The following is a 19,226-nucleotide window of genomic DNA, read 5'->3' as shown; positions in this document are numbered from 1 at the left end:
AAATAATTCAAATATATCATTTAGTGAACTCGTAAAGAGCAGAAATGGCTATATAGCAACAAAATATCTATTGCGATTGTTCAATTCCGTTTTAAAATCGATGACAATGACATAAAAAAGAGAGTAGACATTGTGTGTACGTAATCGTAATAATAAGTATTAGTTATTGCAGCGCAAGTCTTGGTAACTAATCCTATAAGAATTCTGATACTTGAATTTTACATTCTTACTTATTCCATAAACGTCATTTTTATAACTGAGTCATGTAAGAAATAGGCTATCTGGCTATCTGGCTATACATTACTATTATGTATGTTTCAAGATGGGTTTTTGGATTTAAGTAATTGGAAATCGTAGAAAATGATTGTAAAATAAATAGCATAAGATGGTTAGAGAATTGGTTTTAAAATAAATAAATAACATTTAACGTATTTATTACTTAAAAATGCATAATTTACATTGTGGTGAATATAAAACAAATGACCTAAATAACTCTAGCCCCCTCTCTGAAAAAATAAATAAAATAACGCTATATATAATTGAGACTATATAATATGATTATCTGTCATAGTGTCACGAATGGCGACCGCGGGCATCAAATTAAATGTGTTTTTAAAAAGTTATAATAATGTTAAAAAAAACTAGAAATAAACTAGAAATTACCATTGTCAACTATTATACTTTTGACAAGTTCTGTCATTGTGTATACGGTAAATTGTAATAATGTTCTATACATAATATATGGTTGATAATGGCACAAGCCACCGAACCGTATTTTATAATTTTGTATAACACATAGACATCATCATTACATCAAATGGTATAATATAGTAAATTCGAATTTTCGAATTAAATACAAGGATTGGAAGTGATGATTTTCTGTCTTTGTCTAGGACACATATGCTACGTAAATGTATTTGGATGTGTTTTTGTTCCAATGGTTATCGGTTGATCTAGTAACCACTAAGAATTCTAAAAACAAGGTATGAAGTTTTCCTCAAATCTGTTTGAAATCAATTTTCCCAATTTTTTTATTTACTCCACTAAATTCTACTACTATAAAAAAAAATTAAAACAGTGAAAATAGTATAAATTAAAAGTTGGTCAAAATTATTCAATTTTTGGAAATATTTGTAAGTTGTTATCCAATATAAGGGAAAAGTTGATCTCTAGGGGTAGACTTTACAATAAATTGAAATATTTTTTCAGGACTATTATTGATTTACTATATCAACCGGACACCGGTTAGTTGGAATGAAAATACTTTCAAATTCCCATATCGCACATATGAAAAAATAGCCTCTTCCTATCTTCTTGATAAACATTATATCGTGAGACTAGAAAGAATTGTTTCATATTTTTTTTATTAGTTTTCCATTAGCATATAAAAGAATTGCATATATTTTATAAAAATTAAACCTAAAATGTATGAATTATTTTAAACCTATAAGTAACTATTAAGTCAGTCAACAAGTCTAATTGTCAGTCAACACACAAACTTTTGCTTGACCAATATTGTAACCTATCACACACAAATATATTTATGTAAAATTATTAAAATTAAAAATATCCTAATAATTTAATCTCTGTTATAGAAGACTTTTATTTAATAAAATGAAAATCGACTACCTACGGCTACTTCGTTTGGCAAATTTAACTTCGATATTATACCGATTACATACCAGCATTGCCGTATCGATACACGTTATTCTACTTATTCTTAACATTTGTTTTTGCTTATCTCTAGCAGTCTTAAAATACTTTTTTTCCTCTGCACGATCATTTCTTAATGTGGTAATAATAGATAGCGTCGATTTTTCTATTTACCACTCAAAAATATTTATATTATTATGCAATAATTATGAACAGATAATTTTTTAATAAATCTTTAGTTAGGTTGTATCTCAAATGTGTTTAGTGTTAAAAGTTTAAGGACAATCAAATGTGATAACCGCTATAAAAAATCACTATATCAAACTTATTGCTATAATTTTATATAATTAATAAAAATAAAAAAATAAAATTTAGTTAATACAAATTAAAAAGGTAATCTAGGTAGGTACATATAATAATAATTAGATACGACACGTAGAGCCGGCAGCGTTGCGTTACGAACAATAGTGGGCGGCAATGGAAAACTGTAAGCCGCAAATGCGTAAAAAATTAATAAATACACATCGATACTGCGTTGCGTGATAATGGAAAATTAGTGGATTTCTGTTTTTTTGTTTCTCTCGCTGTTAGATACGTTTTTATTTCATTTCGTGACGTTTGGAATGAGTACAATCGAAACCGAAAACGCGAGATCAATCTATATATAATATATTATTATTATAAATGACACAAAGACGGCGTTACTCCACTGATGCAGCAATCGAATGGGGCGCAGCGTTTTCACCAGTGGCTGATCCAGAGCTTGATATTTTCTTTTTTTACCTAGCCTGTAAGAAAAATAAAAGATCTTTTAGAATTTCTGAGGATTTAAAACCTATATCATAATATCAAATAATATAACTTTAAAATCTTGAGGATCAATTTAATATACTAACATTACTAACTTAATTCATAATAAACTTATTAATCACACCTCTTATCACCCAAATGTATTCTTTAACTATTTCAGGAAATCCCTCTAGAAAGCTAAACAGAAATTAACCAAGGAACGCCTTAACAAATATATTATTATAATAATTACTTCTTAAAATATATATCTATATATTATATTATTATATATGAAGTTTATAGACTAGTCTATTAAACTGTTTATCAAAATACGTAATCAAATAGCAACGAGTGACAACCACAACTCTGGATGGTATTCTGTACATGTTCGAACTTCGAACGACACGACAAATATGTATAATATGTATAACAGTGTTTTATAATATTTTTTATACTGCATAAATGCATAATGTATAATATTAATATATTGTTATTTCTCTTCTCTCCGTGACGCTGAAACCTCTGACTAATAAATTATATAATTTTATTCGAATGATTCATCAAAACTATTCGCGAATAATTATAAAAATCGTCGATGTTTCCGACAATTTATAAACAAGTGGTTAATAAACCATCTCTTGTACAAGACAATATTACCCCCACAGCGTTTCATCACCGATCCGGTTTTCCGGTGTTCCGGTGTTCGTATCGAATCGAATCGTTGCAGTATTATACCACTCATCAGTAGTACGCTACACAGAATTTTATTTCACTTGGGATTTCTATTTTTTATCAAACACAACGGATGGTCGGGAAAAATTGAAGATCGATAATATTATATTATGATTTTCAATTGAAAAAAAAGTCAACAACTAAATCCTTATTCTCTACCAATACCTTATCGTGCTTTTCCTTATATACATACCATATAACGGTGACAATACATGCACATTAGTTATATTATTATTACAGTATAATTAAGAATTTTCTACTTTTCAGCTTAAATGGTTTAAAATACTAATCATTAAATGTCAACTATTCGTTGGTATTATAGTAGGACATTTTGCAGAAATCAATAAGTAATAAGTTAATAACTTATAAGTAATAAGGCATTGGCGTTTTAGCCCATGGATGGTACGATTATGCCAGTCCACTGGATACGGGATAAAGTATTCATAATTTATATTATACGACAAAAAATGAAAAAAGTAATAATATGGCTCATCAGAAGCTTTATCAAACGTTTAGCTTACGTACATTTATTTCAAAATAAAATAATAAAAAAATTTAAAATACTTAAAAAATATTTAGTATGATGACAGATAACCGGAAATTTATAAATTAATAAAATGTTCAAGTGAGAAAAAAAACATAAAAATTATTTTACGAGCTCTATATATTATTGTAAAAATATATTTTTGTAGAATCAAATATGATAAAAAATATTTGTAGAAAGTCGATCCGATGTCACTGAAAATATCAAATAGTGGGCAAGATATACCACACAATGATTATGTTTTTGAGAAAAATAAAACGGTATATTTGAAATTCCATTAGGTAAAAGTAATTTATACCTAGAATTACAATCTTATATAGCAGATATCGATCGATGGTAGACTTTACTCTAAAAAATAACAATTAAACAATACAGTTGGTAACCTAACGGTTAATCGATTGTATGGTGTAATGACTATATTGGCATTTTATACCACGATTTATTTTACTGCTTTTATTGGCGTGTACCAATATAAAAGTATAAAAGATTTATACAAACACATACTTTCAAATTATACTAAAAAAGTCAAATTTAACTAAATCATATTGTTGCAATGATTTAACATTTTGATGGTATAAATAATGCACATATACTAGACAATATAGTTATAGAATATAGTTTTATCATACTTTAATCATTAATATGTAAAATCTAACATAATATTTTGTATTTTATTTATGTTTAACATCTGTCTAAAACAAACAAATATTACATTTTTAAATAACATGATTTTCAACACCTATTAAAAAAAATTATAAGTTAATATAAATTTTAACGTAAATTTCAACAAGTCACCTTTGTTTATAATAATAGAGACATTATAAATGCAACAATTAAATGGCCGACGATAAATATATATTTTTTAAGTATAGCTAATATGGGTACCACGGTGTACTGTATTTGTATATACTTACTACGTATAAATAATATATTATGATCCGTTAAACCTTTCTCGACGACGGACGAATTCTGATTAAATTCTATAGTATAAGCAGGTACTGACAAGAAGGTGAATAATTCGATTCGACGCGCGTGTTGTTGCATATATATATATATATATATTTGTTATACTGATATCTGTACATCGTGTAAGCACAGGAAATCCAAAATTTATCAACCGGCGTCTTGGTTGTCTAACCGCATTTATGTGTCGTCGCAGTATAACATAATAATGTCAAGGATTAAAAACGTTATCAAATGGAAAAAAATACTTTAAAACGATAACAAAAAAGTACCATAATCCAAAAATATATAATAAAAAAATAAAAAACAAAAATGGAGATGAATTATACATTTTGTATAGTGAACTATCATATTATTTTTGTTTTTATTGAATCTATATTTTCTTAATCCCGGTCAATTTCCGGATAAAAATTATAAAAAAAGAAATAATGGTAATACATGTTCTATTATCGAAAGAGTGGTAATCTTGATCAATAATTGTTAATAATAATTAATAATGGTAAAATTATAATTATAAAATATAAGGTTTTACGAACTTATTATTTAAATGCATTTTTACTTTTAAATAAATTATAATTAACTATTACAACTTTGAGAATACTTATTTTTCTTAATAAAATATTTACTAGGTATACTAATCATTTTTAAATTTAAGAGTTTTGTTTAATGTAATAAATAACAAATAAAAATTCCTTAGTAAATTATTTATTGGTCAAGATAGGTTTTAATAATTTAATTTTTTTTTATTATATGCAAATGAAAAGCTATAAAAATTCACTTTATGATATAGATTTGACGTTAAGTAGGTGTGTGGAGTAAACTTCAATCCTAAATGCCTATAATTGGATTAAATGTCGATCCTAGGTTTTCATATATCTAGATTCTAGGTATAATAAAACTCAAGGTACCAAACCCCACTAAAGTCTTATAACCAATATAACTAGTATAACTAGTACTATGTCTAATAATTTCTGTAACCAAATTTCCTATCCTAATTTTTATTAAGAAAAAACCCACAAACCCTCTATAGATCAAACTTATGACGCGGATGAAGTACGAACCGTGAATACAGCGGTACAAATCACGACTCACCGCTTCCAGCGTGGCTATCAATCTTAAGGAAATAATATGTAGATAGATATTAGTAGTGAAAGTGTGTGCGGGCGACTTTACCTCTATGGCCTATGCGATGGAATCGGAACAAAAGAGGTAAACTTTTATAGAAATTAGACGAATAATTATTGAATATTGATTTAAGAAATGATATTAAAATGTTTTCGTTATAATGTCACTATTAGAGCCGTGATATACAAAACTCCATCAGCCTTTTACCAAATCGAAAATGTCGAAATCTCTTTGTGTCACCTCAGGCTTGAAACTGATAATAGTATAATTGTAAATCTGCACGATGAATGATGGATACATGATACATCATATATATACACGCCTATATATATAGGATATATCTAAACGTATTGTTGTTATCGACCAGCTGCCGAAGCTGAACAGTGTCCTGCAGATACAAACGATAGAGATGTCTTCGACAAAAAGAGATATATTACACCAATTTATATGGGTAACGTATACGAAAAGAGATTTACGTGTTCGGGACTTTGCTCCACTGTGATGAATAGTTGGAGAATAAGCCACCGCAGAGGGAACGCCAGTGCCCGGGGTGTGGACGTGTCCCATGCAAACATCCGATTTGACCGAACCGACATGGAAATTAATTTTTTTCGTTTGGGTTTGTTCATCGATCGATCCTTTTTCATTTTTTTTTTTTCAAAACAGTGACCGTCGTTGTAAATTCCTAAGCAACAAGTTAACAACAACAACAACGCGTACCTACATGTTATGGACAGGATTTTTACCGTCCTTACTGCAGTGATTTCGTGGAACGCGCTAGGTCTATAATGATAATTTATATATGTATATATATTATAACACCGTAGTACCATTACACAAACAATCGTCGAGGTCGCGTACGTCCCTATGGCCGTGTTTTCAAAGGAGAATGAAAAAAGGGCAACGATATCACAATACATAATGCATCTTATTGTTACCTATAATAGTATACACACATAAGTACGCCTACACATGCGACGGCATTCACACGGATACAGCGCTGAGTCCGCAGTACCTGTGGCTGTTGTTCGTTCTTCATTTACCCGCAGCAGTGTACTGTGTAGCACATATTATAGTGCATGGAGTGCACATCGATATCTATAGTCACCGTGTTTGTCAACAAGATTTCCAATACGTTGTTCAACACTAACATTACCGTACTCGAGTTCGAGGTTCACGAATTAATATTAAATTATATCACATAAAAGGTGTATGATAAACGAAACTAAGTCAATATTGCCACCCATCGGCGTTTAGGAATGGCGTCGAAGCGAACAAAATTACCATTTGTTATTTGTATGCGGACAATTCCCAGCCACTGTTTATTACTATGTTATTACTTTATTTTTAAGTTCCAATAAGATAAGATCAACTTATGAGGAATACTGTTTTACACTTTCAAGCCTTAAGGATTAAAATTAAAAATGTTATATTGTTATTTGTTATCAATTTTGATATTGAAAACGAATTTATACGTCATAAAATGTTTACTTAAGATTGCACGAACGTCGAACAACTTTTTATATTTATTTATCTGAAATTCGTAATTAATTGTTGGGCTTAAAAAAATGTATACCAACATTACCAACAACATATCTACATTTTTGTAGTCAAATTTTGATAAATTAATTAATAAATATTAAATTTGGTTATAAATTATTAACATTTGTTAAAATAATCATGAGAATAGATAAAACAATACGATCTTAACTTATTTTAAAAATTCATGTCGTGTAAGAAGATCACGTTGGAGTGAAAATATGTCCTTATAGCATGAAAAACAGCATGTTTCGAATTTTCAGTCTAATAAAGGTAATTTTAAAATATATTTTTAAGAAACTTATGTAGGTATACCACTTACCACTCTATCTCGGGATAAAAATATCAGGTTAGGTTAATTGTTAAATGATGATAATGTCAAGATGGCAATCGTGTTCGCAAACATCTCAGATGATCACATTATTATCGGCTTATGTAAGCGTTTTAAAAAACTGGAATTAACGATTTCCGCCGAGTACTTGAATAATTCAAGATAATTATATCATAGATTATAGCCAGAGACTCGGAGCGTACTCAAAAACAAAAATCGTCGATAATGATGGACTTAAATTAAATTTAACACATATAGTTGACGATTGATTATATTACAACACACATGGCAAGGTAAAGCAAATATTAAAATATTGCACGATGTAAGTATGTATAGATTACGTTTTCCAAAAAGTCTAACGTCTAACAATTTTCGAAGTATAGTGACTGTTTGTTGTTAAAATATTATTGACTCGTAATATTGAAATATTTATTCTGAGACGCATAAACAGAAAACATCATAATAAGGAACCACTGAAGATAATAACATTGAGATAGGTATGTGTTGGGGTTCGTGGTGGTGCTAGCTCTAGAATTCCGGGAGCTAAGCACACCTGCGATGTGCGCCTACGCGGGTAAGTGTTTCGGTAAGTTTCTTCGGGTGTGGCGGCGAGCCGGGTACAACAGGTCGACGGGAGTTTACACGTTACAACGGGAGAGACGTATTATAATACACACGTACCCATGGTACTCATGAGGTCGTATACCTATCTGTCCAACGTACATTTTATTATCTCTCACACGACAACGACGACGGGCGTTTTAATACATTATATATTGTTATTACTATTACAAACGCACTCCGACGAAAATGAAGTCGTCACTCACGTCCCTTCACGTTCGAGTCGCACACGACGGTCACCAAGAACCGGCCGGAATTTATTTATTTTAAACTGCGTGACTCACGCTCAAAAATCTTATATACGCTCATAATAATACATATAATATTATAACATAATATATCGTATAGGTTTATACCCGTGTGCAGGTAATATACATGGCTGCACGCGGAGGTTGTAGTGTACCTATATACAACAACACAGATGAGAGGACGCCGCCGCCGCCGCGTCCGCCGGGTTCATTCGTCTGGACAGGTTTCATTATGCATAAATACACGCACGCGCACGTCCTATCCACCATCGGTCTTTCTCTTAACCCCTTTTCCCCTCTTTCCTCACGACAATCGGTGCCAGTGCACACACGCACACGGTAGGTACCTATCTCACCGTGTATGACGTACACGCGCGTGCGCACACGCACACACACCGTAAGTCCGTATTATAATAATATTGTACGAACCGGTTTATACGAAGACTTCACGGACTGCTGCTGCTGTCGCTGTTGCTGCTGCTGCGGTCGTAATGTGTATGTATATGTATATCTATATAGGCACGGTTTCCATTAAAGGAACGACAAGGTATTTTTCACTGGTTCCATCTCTGTCCCTCCGCGTACGGTCTCTGTCACGCCCACACCGCCGCCGCCGCCGCCGTTTGTCCGTCTCCCGTGTGCGCGTTTGACGACTTTCCGTCGTTGTAATATAATGTGTACAACTGCTGTGCACCGCACGACGCGATAATAATATTATAAGTTATAACCCATCGTAAGACGCGACCACCGTACGAGACGTCGGAAACGTTCTCTCTTTCGTTCTATCCACATATTTATACTGTGCGCGCATATAGGCACACTGCACTGCACGTACCTACATTACGTCGTCGAAACACAATGGACGTCTTACGATGTTATTATGTGATTATAAAATCCCTACCGCCTCCGATATCGGTCGATCGACGAACGTATGCGTATATAGAGATGATAGGCGAGATTCGGGACGAGCTTGGCCGCTTGGGTGTGCTAGGACCCCTCAATTTTGAAATCAGACGAACCTCCTGGTCTCGTGTTTTATGTACTTTTGCCATTTACGGTTAATTAGTTCTTATTTACGCTGAGGCATATTATGTTGTCAGGCACGAATGCACGATTAAAGGTATACCGAGGTATGACTAAATCTTTAACCATGACGTTGGTTATAGGTGGAAGGGGGCGAAGTTGCTCATTATGTAATACTGTAATCTATGGTCGCACCAGGCTAACAGACTGAGTAACTTAAAAATAATAAGCAATTCATTATCCCCTGCAGTTTTTATTGAAATTCTGCCCCTGTGCATGAATTCGACCAGTATAAAAGCTTGATCGTCTATGGGAAAAAACGGTCCATTTATAAACCCAACTCAACACGGCGGCAACACGTGCAGACCCCCGGCAAAATAGGCAGATGATATCGTGGACGATCGTACAGCGACTAACGAGTGCGTTACTGCGTTTAATTCGTTCGACAAGAGTTTCAGCAGCTCGTTCCTCCACCGAAGACGTCTTGTTCTCCGATCACGTTGTACCGGTTGACCGCACACGATCGGTCGTTGCATTAAGAGGACGTCACATCCGCGCAATACACGTTACTGTTATTGGTATTGATATTTTGAAAATTAATGTTTGGGTCTTGAAAATGATTGTTTTTATTAGTTCTTAATTTACTACCTACCGGCGTATAATGTTTATATCTGTCATATGTATTAGTTATGTATGGACACATATAGTATATAATAAATACTAAATACTAATAGATAAATGTTATGTTAAGAGTGGTAAGACTAAAGTGTTTATCAAAAGGAGATATAATATAATGCTTTAAATGTGTATTCTATAGCGCGGTGACATATACGCGATATTACGATACAGAAGTTTAATATTGATATCGAAAATGACCGAAAATTGTCTCCCAATAATGATAACGTTGTGCGAAATTATATATTATTATTATATTATAGTGCTATGTTCTTATTTCATAGGTATTCCAACAGCAGGCTGCGCTTATCAACGGGCGCGAGGATTTATACTGGAACGAATTCAGAGGTCGATTCCGGGCATACAGACTGTATAATAATATAAGTACAAGGCTTTGTTGTTTATTAGATGTGTATTGAGGACCAAAAACGAATACAAAACGAAATTATCTAGGTACTGTACACACAATACTCTAATATATACCGAGTGGTTCACGGTGATTTCCCGTTTTCTCGTATAAAACTAACACAGGAAAACGGGAAAACACGGTGGACCACGCTGTATAATATGCAAATGTTATTCAGATAATATATTGACCATGTGGATTTATAATAATAAAATATTAAAAAAACTATATAGAATACAAGGAAAACTGTACCGACCGGAACTACCTTTCAGAGCAAACGCGTGGGCGGAGACAATAATGTAGGCCTTTGTATTATAATAATATGTACATAGTATATTATACGTGCATCAGTGGCCGTGAACGACAACAATAAAACTGTTTTTAAATGAAAATATGTCCACTTTAAATCATGAGGGGTTTCCGTATTCCGTTGAAAAGTGAACCGTAACAGAAAATTTGATCTATCCTCGTCAAAATTGAAATATCTATATGTATTCTACGATGATTTTTGTTTTTAATATTCAAGGGTTTACCGGTCACAAATAATGACTTGAATTCAGAAAAATTGTGATTTGTAACTGTATTCATGTCGTTTGAAAGTGTCATCATCATAATATTATATTTTTGGTAAAATTGCCATTATATTTAAAGAAATTATTGAAATAATTATCCGAAACTTGGTTACATCTTATATACAGCCAACAGGGCTAAAGTTTTGAGAAGTTCGATATTATAAAATAAAACTTATTGACCATTATTAAAATGTCGAGCACAACATAAAATTAACAATTTATTTTGTTTTACGACATCAAACTTCTCAAAATTCTTTATCAAAATATTCAAAACAATTTAATCATTTTTTAATATAAGTTCCAAGTAGCTCCTATATTTTTTATTAAACAACCATATAATAACAGTAAGCATTTTTTGTATAAACCATCCATCAAATTCCTATCATAATTATTTATTATTGAATTTAAGTGAATAATACTCCACTGAAGTTTTTCACTACGAATTAACTTCAATCTATAATCATACATCCAGCCTTGGAATCTTGTAAAAATTTTCACTAGATAATTTCAATTTATTATAAACCAAATCAAGAATTAGTTACTGCAACTTGTGAATTGTATCACACTATCACTACCAACACTAAAGTAAGCAGAAAATACTAAATATGTAAAAAATAAAATGTTTTTATAATTTCATAGAATAAATTTACTTATTTTATGTCTTTATGATTTGTATATTAATACTACTATTATATATTTATATATCACATATGAACTTCACTCTTCACAGCTTTATTTTTTTTCTTTACTTCGTTTCCTATCTATACCTAATACTAGTTACCAATAAATTGCCGTATTATTCCTTTTGTATATACAATATGCATATATGTAACTGTACGTACAAAATATTTTTCGCACATTAAAGTTATACAAAAACTCAAGTGCAGATAGACATTTAAATAAAATTATGGCCTTTTCTTCTTTTTGATTACTCTCCTCACTCCCTCAAGCCCGATTAACTGGCTATACAATATAGTGCAAATTGTACAATTATTGTACTAGACAATAGTTTTCCGGTTGTGACGATTAAGATAAATATTTGACATGTAGGTAAGTAGGTAACAGTATCTTTAATTTTAATGGATTACCGTGTTATTTGTTTGATTGCCTTTGAATACTACATAAATGATAAATGCCCACATACAATATAACCGTGCTCACGAGGTAATTAAGACTATAATCATATTACGTGAACATTTATTTTGCGCAAGAGGTGAAATTATACTATTATAGGCAAATTGCGGTCTCAGTGTTTTTTTTTATTAAAACTATTAAAACTGCCATAATTTGTTATGATTATCCTTGTAAACAAATTCTAATATTTTTCATCATATCAAATTAATAAAACTAATTTTTTTAAGAATATTTATGGAATAACAGTTCAATAACACAATAACCATTCCAGATAATAAATAACATACAATAAACATATACTTAACACTCGTGATAATTTTATTTTATTATTATTAAAAGTATATTGGACAGTTTTAGATGAAAACATTATGATATTGATACTACCCTCTCGATAAACGATAGTTCAGCCAGTGTATTTAATACATCACGTGAAATAATAGTTATATATTAAACATAACTACCTAGTCATTAACATTCAATTAAAAAAAATATGCAAGTTATAAGTTATATTAGATAAATATTATATTTTCTTAGTATGGGAAATGGGAATGTGAACTACTATTAGTAGTCACGTCATGTAAGCAAGTAAGTTTTATATTGCAGTGCACTAGAATGGTTATTTTTAAATTTGAAAATAAAACATTAAAGAATAAAGGTACTTACCTGCAAATTGCAATGATTGTCTTATGTGCACGTATGGTTATCAAATATATGTATAATGATAACAGTGATTAAAAAATGTTACCTAGGAATAAAATTTAAGTTTAAATCTAAATACCTAGGTACCTACTTATATTAATTATGATTACCATGCCAATAATAATAATGATACAATGGCTATTTATTAGGTAATAATGTAATATTATATAATAGTTTCTTTTTTTATAATATATACATTATTATATTAGCAGAAATTTGTTTCCTTAAAAAATTGTTCTCATCACACTTTCTTGAGCGCTATGTGTAGCCATTTTTTCTTTGTTGTTGTGCTGTTCCTATACTTCAAAATATGTGTATAAAGTAGTTTCTAGTGTTTCTATTTTCTAACTACGTGTAATACAACAAAAAATAAACCAGTATCTACCAAATGCTACACAACAAAACATAGATTTATATATTTCTAATCTCTATATCACAATAATTGCAGCACAATTGGCTGGGTTGTGTTATGCCAAGTAGTTGACCGATCTCATAATTGCTTACAATAGTCTGGGGTCATTGAAGGAAATAGAACATTTTATGTAAGTGCTCTAAGGTCTAACGGTACCTAAGACCGGTGTTTAATCAGTGTCGTTAGTATGGTAATATATGTATAATATTTAACGCGTGCATGTTGTTTTACTCTATTTTAATCATTATTTTAAATGAAAATAATAAAAAATATTGTTCATATAAATGATCCTAAACGTCATCATGCGCTGAATATATTTTAATCATCATATATTTATAAATAAACTCAATATTTTGAAAGAGGGGAGGTTAGGTTATTTTAATGCAATCCATAAAATACCTTTCTTACGGTATATATTATTTTTACATCATTATCTGATCAGTTTTTGATAACTTAAATCTTCCCCCAATTCTCTCCTATCTGTGTTTACGGTGTTCAGTGTTTAACATACTTACCTCATTCTGCAACAATTTACAATGGTTTATTAAAAATTAAAATACATTAAGCATTATGGTTTCTACAAAAATGATTAAATATTATTATTATTACCTCTACGTTATTGAATATTTGTCCGGCGAACGATTTTGAAAAATTAATGCTACAAGTATATCACGAAGAAAATGCATTTAGTGCAAGCACCATTGGTACTTAAAACATAATTTATTGTATAACTGATAAAAGCCGTGATGGCGCAATGGACATGCATTTTTCGAGGTCATATATTAAATTACACACACGTTCCCCCCTTTGTTAGATGGAATGTATATAATATAATAGATTATAATATGGCGACTAATAAAAATATTGTTCCTTCCGGGGAAACTTCTAAATTCTATCTCGAATGATAAATGTTATGATGTTGTTTGTTTTGTACGTAAATAGTTTTCGTCGTTTAATAATTTTATTAACTCGAAAAAATGATTATTAAGATTTCGATACCATATTTTAATGTTCAGACGGAAATGGTTAAATGTAAACGAACGATGAAAACTTTGTACATTAATAAATTTGTTTGATAATTATGTCAATCAATAGCCAATAGCTAATATACAACAGTTTACTAAATAAATAATATTAATTAGAAATTGCATACGAAATAAAACGTCTGATACTTTCATTGATCATAAATACCAATATTTATAATCAATAATAGAATTTTCAAAGTGATAGGTACGTAATTTTTATTTAATAACAACGCGCTGAAATTATCGCAGAACTAGCGAACTATCATGTGAAAACGGAAGTGTTTCATACCTACCTCAGGTTAGTCGTCTTTTATCATAGAAATAAAAATTATTGTGGTCGCAGATCAATGACTGTTGAATTAACGGTTGTTCGCAAACCACAACATTCACCTGCTGTTGTAGTAGTTAACTATAATGGAAAATCACTAACAATGTATGACCACACCATCGTCGTGGTAATAATAATAATAATATTATAATCCCATATAGATTCACCAATTTCCGTCGTTAAAGTTAACATTTTTTTTTCATTTATTTCCATACCTTTTGCCTAGTTACACAAAATTACATTATGAATCGACGGATTCAAAAGGACATGATTGATTAGGTTAGAACACGACTGATCTATAAAATGTTTTCACCTATAACAATTACAAAAAGATAAAAATAATAGATAAAAAAAATAAAATTAATATTATTAAACGGATTTAGTTTATTAGGTTTCAAATACAAATATATATATATATCAAAAATATGGTGTACACAATTTGATAGTTTATATAATATCTTTACAGTAAGTCATATGATCCCTGCAAACAATTACAAATATAAATAATAGAAGAAAAAAATCACCAGTCATATTAAATACTTATAAAATGTCTTTTTTTCTTAAATTTTTTATTGTCTTGAATAAAACAGTATCTAATAGTCTTATATTGGCAGTCAATTTGGACTTAATTGACATAGCAGCTGTGTGCGCGTTTTTTTTTTTTTTTAATACACTCAGGAGTGTGTATACCAAGTGGTCATCGTACAGTTAAATATCAATATGGAATGTTGAATAATTAATTTTGAGCGTACATGATAATTCGTCGAGATATGCACATCAATAATATTACTATATATATTTATATAGTACAAAAGGCACTTATGGAATTTCATTGTTAACATACATATTTAAATAATATATAGCTAATAATAATAATAATAATAATATAATATAAATGTATTATATTATAAGAACTTAAAAACTAGACAAAAAAAAAAAAAGTCAGTATTAAAACTAAATCTAAAATAATTATTACAGCTAATTAGCATCACATATATGTTTCATGATTATCTTTATATAATTCATAAATTACATTCACGAGGCCCAATTTTTTTTTTACGTATTTACACATTTAATAAGAAAGAATAAGACAATTTTGTACAATGTTTGTGCGAAATTCGTTAATTTTACTTATTTAGTTGTATATGTAGATTAAAAAAAGAAGGTTTCATTACCTGAATATGTTTGATTGTGGAATGTTAATGAAAAATTAATATTAATTAAAATTAATATAAATATATAAAACGCATGAACACATAATTTGCTCAAAATGGAAGACTCGAAAAATGTTTCGATTATTGCAAAATATATAAATAGTTGAGTAGTGTAACTAGTAACACTATTATGAAACTTTATGAAATAACACTACTACTGTAATGGGTAGAGACAATGATGTATCTTAAAATAATTTATAATATTTAGATGAATACATTTATTGTACTTAATAAAGAGTGAACAATTTAAGTTATAAGTAATTTGCAAAGATGAATTATTAATATACAAGTAAATATTTTTAATGGCCAATCATTGTGTTCATAAGGATTATGTAGCATGAAACCATAGGTTATCAATGCTCCAAATATTATGTTAATGTTAGGTGTCTTAAAGAATGCAACTAAATATCACATTCGCATCACATGCCTGTAGTCTGTGTGAACACAGACATAAAGTTATATTGTACGTTATGTAGAAGAAAATGAGACCAACAATAATTTATCTTGTTATAAAAATAAGAATATAAATAGAAAATATTGTAAAAATTATAGTTCAAAATTGTCAATCATATTTTAAAAACCAAGAAGGTTATTCATGAACACATTTTTTAACTGCACAACCCCTGTGTTTTCCGATAAAGGCGATCAGAAATTAATTTTAATAACATCATGAATAGATAGCGCCATGCTTCTATGGGGTGATAAAAATTATATTGAAAAAAATAAAACAAATTGTCTAAAATTATTGCTTATCCATTCTTTGATTACCCTAAGCTAACAATTTTTTGTTTAATTTAGTATTTAAATACATATTTGAAGTTGAATCAAGTCATATTTATACGCTCTGCTTACCGTCCAACCGCTTGGCTAAGTCTGATACAAGCTCCTTGAAAATTAAGGGGTCAATGTTCTTGCCCAACTGGTACAAAACAAACCAATCACCTATCTGACACTTCTTAGTAATGGTTTCGACTTCATCCTGAGGAGCCAAACGAGATCTTGCTCTCAACAACAACAAACGGAATTTGGGCATCACTACAACAGCCGTACGGTACACCAAATTGAGACCACTGAGTATGGCAACAAACAAGAACCAGAACCACAGAAACACATAGATTTTTTCGTTGACAATGTTGAGTGGCAACACGCACAGACCATCTAACTTCTGGATGGATCCCGATGGACCATATTTGTGGAATGTACACTTTGTAACTTTTGGGAACACTCGAGCCATAGGATCTTCTCGCTCTTCAGGCTCCATTTCAGTGAACCGTAGCACGTCTGAACCGTATGTACTGAACTCACCTTCGAGGAAGTAGTCCATGAAGAATATCTGGGCAATGACGTTGACAAAGTTGAGGAACTCGCATAGGAAGAAGCGTATGGCATAGAAATTCTGTGTGTGCAGGTTAGTGGCAAAGTAGTCGATCAGTAGTTTCTTGCGGTCGGCCTTGCAGTCCTCGCTGATGATCGGGCAGTTGAGGTCGAGCACAAGCATCTTGATGCGGCCACCCTCCCACGTCTTCCACATGTACCTGGGCAGGTAGAAGAACATGGCCTGGAAAAAGAGCACGAAGCACACCCACTGGTAGTACTTGTGGTACTTAACCTCGTCTTCTCCGTCCACGTGGGATGCAACGCCCGGCTGTACGACGTCTTTACCGATGCGGCCACTGATACGGTTGGGTATGGTGAACGTCGAGTATATCCAACAGTACGTGTCCATGATGTTGAGCGGTACATCGTCGACGATACAATCGATCGGGTCACCGATGTACTGGCGGGATGTGACTAGCAGCGAGAACGCCACCAGGATGATGACAGTCGCTTTGTAGTGCAATCGGAATATGTTGTTGTCGATGCATACGCTGTCGATTTTCAGCAGCCCCTTGACGGAGCCGAACACGTCGAACATGGCGGCGGCGGCGGGCTTAAGTGCGGGTTATAGTCACTAGACGGGAAACACACCGCCGGAAGTCGGAAACTCGTCGTCGACGGCGGCGGCGGCGGCGGTCGTCGGGACGAAGAATTAAGGAGAAAACGTTTTCAACCCGGACTCACGTGCGTGACGGGGAGCGCGTCATTTGGAGATGGACGCTGTAAAAATCGGTCGCGATGAGTGTGTCGTGTGTGCACGTCGATTGTCGGCGCGCGCGCGAGCACAAATGCATACGACGAAGACGATAACAATATTTGAATCTTTACCGAAAGAAGGCGAAAAAAAAAATTCGATAAACCGAACACGGTCACATGGATAAACACACACGTCGGACGAGCTCGGCCGTTTCTCGTGGAATGATTCGCGGCGGCGGGCGGCGGCCTGCGCGTACTGCGTGCGGTGGGGCGACGGCTGATTGTGCGTGCGCGTGCGCGTAAACGTCGGCGGTGCGTTGCGTTCGTGTGTGTGCAACTGTGACGACGCCACGGACGACGTACTCGGTAGGTAGGAAGGGAGGCGTCGGGTCAATGGAGTCGGACGGCGCATGCGTGAAACGCCGATTCGACGGGCATGCCCGCCGCCGGCTGGTCGCTACTACCCGTACGCGAACGGGTCTCTCCAGCCGCCACTCTCTTTTGTTAACGACGCGTCGTCGTCGGCGACAATACACCGAAGGGAAAAACCGGTTGTGCGGTTGTGTGGTGTTCGACTCTCTCACTCGTTCCCATGGCGGCGGGGCCGGGCGACCGATCGCCGCCGAACCGGCACAACATTCCTCGCTCGGCGTGTCGTCTCCGCACCGTCACCGACCGACTCCGACGGCACCACGGCAGACGGTCGGCCGGCCACCGGTTCGCGAGCGCTAGCGGTCGAGGCGGCGGGACGGCTTCTACACTACCCGAGCGCGGTGCACACACCCGCCGCCGCGGGTTCCCAACTTGTGCGAGGCCCTCGTACAGAAAATACGTTTCGCGTCGACGCCCATTTCTCCGAGGATCTCTATCGGGATTTTATGAATCGGTTCGAGAAACGTTTCGATAAACGTATTGGTAGGTGAAGGTACGTTCGTCATCGATGACGATGCGTTGCGTATCGTTGAATATTCTTCGTCATTACATGCATTACGGCCTCGTCTATACTGAACGACAATAACGCCCAAAGTTGGCGCTCTTCGTATCGTATCATTAAAACATCGTAAACCTATATCGTTTAGCGCAAACCCGTTCATTTTCATCGTCGACGAGTGTTGTTTCG

The 19,226-nt window shown here is 33.0% G+C and overlaps 1 protein-coding gene and 1 long non-coding RNA gene across 2 annotated transcripts; one reads left to right on the top strand and one right to left on the bottom strand.

Annotated features, from left to right (window-relative positions):
- Window positions 1-8,872: 8,872 nt before the first annotated feature.
- On the top strand, window positions 8,873-11,762 carry LOC132918385 (uncharacterized). The gene is made up of 3 exons (XR_009660481.1): window positions 8,873-9,040; window positions 10,528-10,696; window positions 10,883-11,762. It is a non-coding gene; the product is annotated as an uncharacterized LOC132918385 (long non-coding RNA).
- Window positions 11,763-15,183: 3,421 nt separating this feature from the next.
- LOC132918818 (innexin inx2) lies at window positions 15,184-18,558 on the bottom strand. The gene has a single exon (XM_060980186.1). The coding sequence runs from the start codon at window positions 17,946-17,948 to the stop codon at window positions 16,869-16,871; it is 1,080 nt and encodes a 359-aa protein (XP_060836169.1). The 5' UTR covers window positions 17,949-18,558; the 3' UTR covers window positions 15,184-16,868.
- Between the last annotated feature and the right edge of the window lie 668 nt (window positions 18,559-19,226).

The sequence above is a fragment of the Rhopalosiphum padi genome, chromosome 1, assembly GCF_020882245.1.
Source record: "Rhopalosiphum padi isolate XX-2018 chromosome 1, ASM2088224v1, whole genome shotgun sequence".
In the NCBI taxonomy this organism is placed as follows: domain Eukaryota; kingdom Metazoa; phylum Arthropoda; class Insecta; order Hemiptera; family Aphididae; genus Rhopalosiphum; species Rhopalosiphum padi.
This window is presented reverse-complemented; position numbering and strand designations above follow the sequence as displayed.